The sequence below is a fragment of the Solanum tuberosum genome, unplaced genomic scaffold, assembly GCF_000226075.1.
Source record: "Solanum tuberosum cultivar DM 1-3 516 R44 unplaced genomic scaffold, SolTub_3.0 scf00200, whole genome shotgun sequence".
NCBI classification, from domain to species: Eukaryota; Viridiplantae; Streptophyta; class Magnoliopsida; order Solanales; family Solanaceae; genus Solanum; species Solanum tuberosum.
In genome coordinates, this window is record NW_006239124.1 from 175,080 (window position 1) to 180,276 (window position 5,197).

A 5,197-nucleotide genomic window follows, 5' to 3' on the forward strand; every position below is an offset into this window, starting at 1 on the left:
ATCACAAGAGAAATTTTTAACAAAAAGAAATCATCATGTTAACTTCATATATTGGAACATTACAAACTAATGTATATATTAAGCAAAAAATATTTATTTTATCATCAAAATTATTTTTCTCAAGTACGTGAGGTTATAGAAATAGAACGATTTACTTCATCAGAATAGTGATACCTCATATTCCGCTAAATTTTTAACTCACTCAATGACAATAAATCACACAAAACTTTTAAAATACAAGAAAAAGAAGAGTAGAAGATTAAAAATAATTGTGGTTGAAAAATGAGAGGAAGCTCCTCTATTTATAGTCAACAAAGGGTGGTATGAACAAATATTTTTGTGTCTTATCGGAAAAGTCATGACCTTTTGAGAAGTCGCAATCCTTTCGAAAAGTCACAACTTATTGAAAAAATCACAATTCTTTGGAAAAGTCACAACTCATCGAAAAATCACAACCCTTCGAAAAAAGTCACAACTTATCAGAAAAGTCACAACTCATCGAAAAATCACAACCCTTCGAAAAAAGTCACAACTTATCAAAAAGTCACAACTAATCGAAAAAGTCACAACCTAAGTTAGGGATATATTAGTAATTTAACATTTAAGTTAGGAGTTCATGCTTTTAAGGTAATATAGATAGATATGTGTGTGTGTGAGATTCTACTGCACAACACTTAATTGGAAAAAAAATGGACAAGGTATAATCACCTGTATAAAGAGAAGTTCCCTCCAAAAAACTAAAATCTTTTTTCCTGTTCCTTTTTATTAATAAAGCATCTACTACCAATTTCGAATAACAGCTTTGCTAAACACTAAGTAGGCGTTTGGCCATGCGATACCATCTCATGATTCCATATCATGAGAGGTGATACCATATTCTCCAAAAATCATGATATGGAATGTGATTCCATATCATGATTTGAGATATTTTAATATAATAATTGATCCATGAGTTTATATTTTGTTAAAACAACCCCACATTTTTATCTACTAACCATTTGTTTCATATGTAAATAAAATTTATAATCACATCATTACTTTTAAAATTTATTATTCGCACCAATATAAAATTTATTATTACTTTAAAACTTGGTGAATATAAATGATAAAAGTAGAAATTCATTTGGTGAATATAAATAAGAACGAAGGGAGTAATACTTTTTTGATTTTTCATAATAAAAAAAACGTCTTAATCTTGTGACTAAGCATAAATATTGATAAAAGACAATTTTCATTGGCGGTGCCGCACTTTCTTAATCTTAGTATTCGCAAAATGTTCGTTCACATGACTGAAGAATATCAAGTCCAATTGATTGAGGACTTGGGAAAAATTTGATCAATTAGTTATTAATATTTAGTCAAGTGGACTAGTTACAATTTTTTTGATTAAATTTTATTAGAAGTGTTTTTGACTCAAACTTGTGGTAACTTTTTAAAATTTCGTTATTCTATAATATTTAACTATTGATTTTTCTTGTAAATAGTTAGAAGTCAGTGATGTTTGTTAATTTTTATCTTAGTGCATTTAACTTCTAAGTTAATATTTACTCACTAATGTATGTTTTTTTTCTACTTTATAGGTTATTTGTAAGAGTAGTTGAGAGATATGAGCATATCAAGTACAATTTATGTTCGAGGAAATTGTCCGTACTATGTGGGAGGATTATATTAAAGACTAGTTCACTACAATTTATGTTCAATTTTTTTTATTGAATTTAAGTTTGATGAAACAGTTATTTAAGTGGGAAACAAATCTCTTTGTAATAATTTATTATGCGATTTTATAATTTTTATTTATTTGAAAAGATTGAATAAACAATTGGGGCTATTTTAATAGTTTTACAACTTATGGGATTTTTATGTTTATGAGAAAATATACGACACAAAAATTCCATATCGCATGTCCAAACAAACCTTCAATTTCATCTCATGATTCCATATCATGATACCAACAAAATATCATATCACCCAAGATGATACGCATCCACTGATTCCATGTCCTTTGAAAACTTTATAAAAAATTAACCTTCAAGAAATTTTCCTCAAATGGGGTACATTATACTATTATTTTACCTTAAAATATCAAAATCCACACAAGTAGTAACGGACAAAAAATGCCACAAAATTCAAAAATAGCACTATCCACATACATGATAGTTAAATTGTCTAGTGCAGTGCCATACAAACACAATAGTAACAACATATTCTATTCAGCCTAAAATATTCCTGTAAGCAGATTCGCAGCAGTCGAGATGGCTGCTCCTGTGATGGCACACTGAACCACTTGTTCATGAGAACGTTCTTCTAGTGTTAAAGACAAAGCTGCACCAGTTATTGCTCCCGCCAACGCGCTATTTTTCTGCATGGAGAAACTTTCAATACTTAGAAAACCTCAAAATAGTACACAAGAAACATATGCAAGACAACTACAATTACTACATTCCCACGATGGTCTCAACAAGGGTTGGCCCCAGATAGGTTCGGAGCCAACGAAAACTTAAGCTTATGGTGATTTCTCACAATATAGATTTTGTCTAGATGAATAATCGAGGTGGTGAAGTTGCTTTTGAAATGAACAACAACACAAATTCCACATGAACCAACAAATTCATGGACCAAGCAGAGAGAATGAACTACAGGAAATACTCATCCTACTACTAATAAATTAGCAACAACTAGACAACATGAAAACATATGATCATATCATGCTTCAGCAACCAGAAAAACTGACCCAGTCGTGAACACCGCGTGCCTCTTTCAATCCATATGTAAGTCCAGAGTACATCCCCGCAGCTAGTCCTGCGGAAGTTTAATGTAAATGATTCATGCTCAACATCCCCGAGTGAAATATACATGTGATTTATGAATGTAATGTATTGAGTTTGAATGTCACATTTGCAAAGAGAGAAAATTACTACCATCAACCAAATAAAAAAATAAAATAAAAATTCACTTTTCTAGTGAAATCCTATTTAAGATATTATTTTGTGGTTAACCTTATTTCATATATGCAATTGGACTAGCACACCAAGTAGGATCAATAAATCATGAAACTATTTCTACTAGATAAGTGGCAATTCCCTAGCATAAAGAGAAGATACGACAAATGTGTTAGTTGAACCATTGTATTTTGTTTATAATATGAAAGTCCGTCACTCTAGCCTGCCTTTATGTACATTGTTTAGTTTCTATCCTCATCGTTCTCTATCAGAGGTTAGGTCCATGTTTCTCTATGCTTTTGCAACTTTTTTGATTTATAGGACATGGGAGGGGTCAAGTCTATCCCCACGTCGTTAGGGTGATGGCTTAAATAGAGTCATCTTCCAATAAAATAAAATAATAAATAAATATATAAATGGAGGAGTTTTTTGTTCTTAAAGGAGAAACAAATCACAATCACTTAAAACTCAAATTGCAATAATCAGAGAAAAAAAAATGAGAGAGTAGGCTTTACCCCATTGAACAGATTCTTTTCCCGTGCTCTTTACCTGAAAAGGAATGCATAAGATGGTATTCAAATTAATCTGACTACAAATAGAAATCAATTTATAACCATATTTTACACATCTTCCAATGACGATTTCATTTTAATCCACAAACAAACTGGGAAACTCACTACCCACTAATCTTCTTGTCCATAAAATTAGAGACACGGGCAGAGTTAGGTAGGTCCGAGAAGTTCATCTGAACTTCTTATTACACTGCTTATTTAGGTTAAAATTAGCTTTAGGTATATATAGTAGAAATGTGGAACCCCTTTCGCTTCTTGTGTATGTACTTTTTCCATAGTTTGAATGCATCAACATAATGTAAACAGTTTTAAAAAAGAAAAGACAACAACAGAGGAAACATTATCTTACCAGGGCCTCAACTGACTTTCTGTTGGTCTCCCCTGCATCCAATATTACAAGAAAGTGAATAATAGTAGATTTTTATATATTCACAAAATTTAACTCAAAAATGATATGTAGACACCAAAAAGACTTGAGGGAATAGTAGTGGTAGGTTGTTGATTGTCAAAATGGCAATGATGATACAATTAGTAGAACAACACAATGGAATATTACTTTACTTACCTCTAAGGTCTGGAAATCGATTCTTCTTGGGACCAGTGATCTCTGGTGGTATGCTACTAGTATCTCCACCGGTACCTAAACCAATCAATTCAAATTAAAATACTAAACTATATACTCGCAACGAACAAAAATAAAATAAAATAAAGAGAGCAAAATTGAAAACACCCTGAATTTGACACAAATTATTAGTAGTTTACAAATTTTGAAAACCCCTTTTTACCTACAAACCAATGTAACATAGCAAGTAGTCTCAAACTCTGTAGCGTGGTGGTATAGAGAGCTCCCGTAGGAGAGTGGAACTCTTAATGAAGAGTTGAGAAAAGTATTGAAAAACTTAACAAGAGAAGTGTATTTCATTCAGGTTGAAAGATCAATTGGAGTTAAAAGGAGTATTTTTAAGACTATCAATAATTCAAAAATGAAACTAATAATTTGCGATAAGTCTCTCAAAAAGAAAATAAAATAGGCTTACTTTCAGAAGCAGTAAAATAAGCCTCACGAGCAACAGCTTGAACAGCACCAATCTGATCATGAAAATGAAAATGAAAATACACAAATTAAATTATAGTTATTGTGAAAAGAAGAGAAATATATGTATAGTATAATATACCCCAGCAGCTTTGACGAAACTTTCAGAAATACGATTAAGAAGAGGATGTCCCAAATCAAAAAGTCCTCCCTTATCAAATCCATGAAGCAATGATCGACTCTCCAAGTTACTGCTCATTTTCTTTGCTTTTTTTAACAATAGAAACAAAAAAACTTCTTTTATTTTTTGCAAAAAGAGAGAAGAACAAACAAAGCAAAATAAAAAAGTGAAGTGTGAAGGAAGGGAGAGTTTATAGGGAAAAATTGTATGTATTGATGTTTGGAAGTGACAAGACAGGTACGTGTCCATTTTTCTAAGTTTTGAAAATTGTGAACCGGTCTTCGTGGCAAACTTTGAGGTTTGAAACAGCCCCAACCTTAATGTTTTCTTTATTTATTTTACTGATATTGAATCCTTTTATCCTTGTTGTCACTCACCTTTTACTATTTCTTTTTCATGATTTTATATCTTCTGTATGTGCTGATACGTGACCTATAAATTGAAATCCAAGAAAATTAATATTTTTTTTCTT

The 5,197-nt window shown here is 31.2% G+C and overlaps 1 protein-coding gene across 1 annotated transcript; it reads right to left on the minus strand.

Moving 5' to 3' along the window:
* Nucleotides 1-2,008: 2,008 nt before the first annotated feature.
* On the minus strand, nt 2,009-4,889 carry LOC102602189 (outer envelope pore protein 16-2, chloroplastic). Its single transcript, XM_006355327.2, has 7 exons — nt 4,687-4,889; nt 4,549-4,600; nt 4,077-4,151; nt 3,861-3,892; nt 3,455-3,488; nt 2,732-2,799; nt 2,009-2,359 (listed from the first exon to the last, which is right to left on the minus strand). Exons 1-7 carry the CDS (start codon nt 4,801-4,803, stop codon nt 2,216-2,218), a joined length of 522 nt encoding a protein of 173 aa, XP_006355389.1. The 5' UTR covers nt 4,804-4,889; the 3' UTR covers nt 2,009-2,215.
* Nucleotides 4,890-5,197: the final 308 nt, after the last annotated feature.

What these genes read in the sequence shown, in the direction of transcription:
- LOC102602189 (XM_006355327.2), bottom strand. Translation starts at nt 4,803, where the DNA reads ATGAGCAGTAACTTGGAGAGTCGATCATTGCTTCATGGATTTGATAAG. An exon ending in AAAAGAATCTGTTCAATGGG is followed by an intron (nt 2,800 to 3,454) that starts GTAAAGCCTACT and finishes AAACTTCCGCAG; the next exon opens with GACTAGCTGCGGGGATGTAC. An exon ending in CACGCGGTGTTCACGACTGG is followed by an intron (nt 2,360 to 2,731) that starts GTCAGTTTTTCT and finishes TTCTCCATGCAG; the next exon opens with AAAAATAGCGCGTTGGCGGG.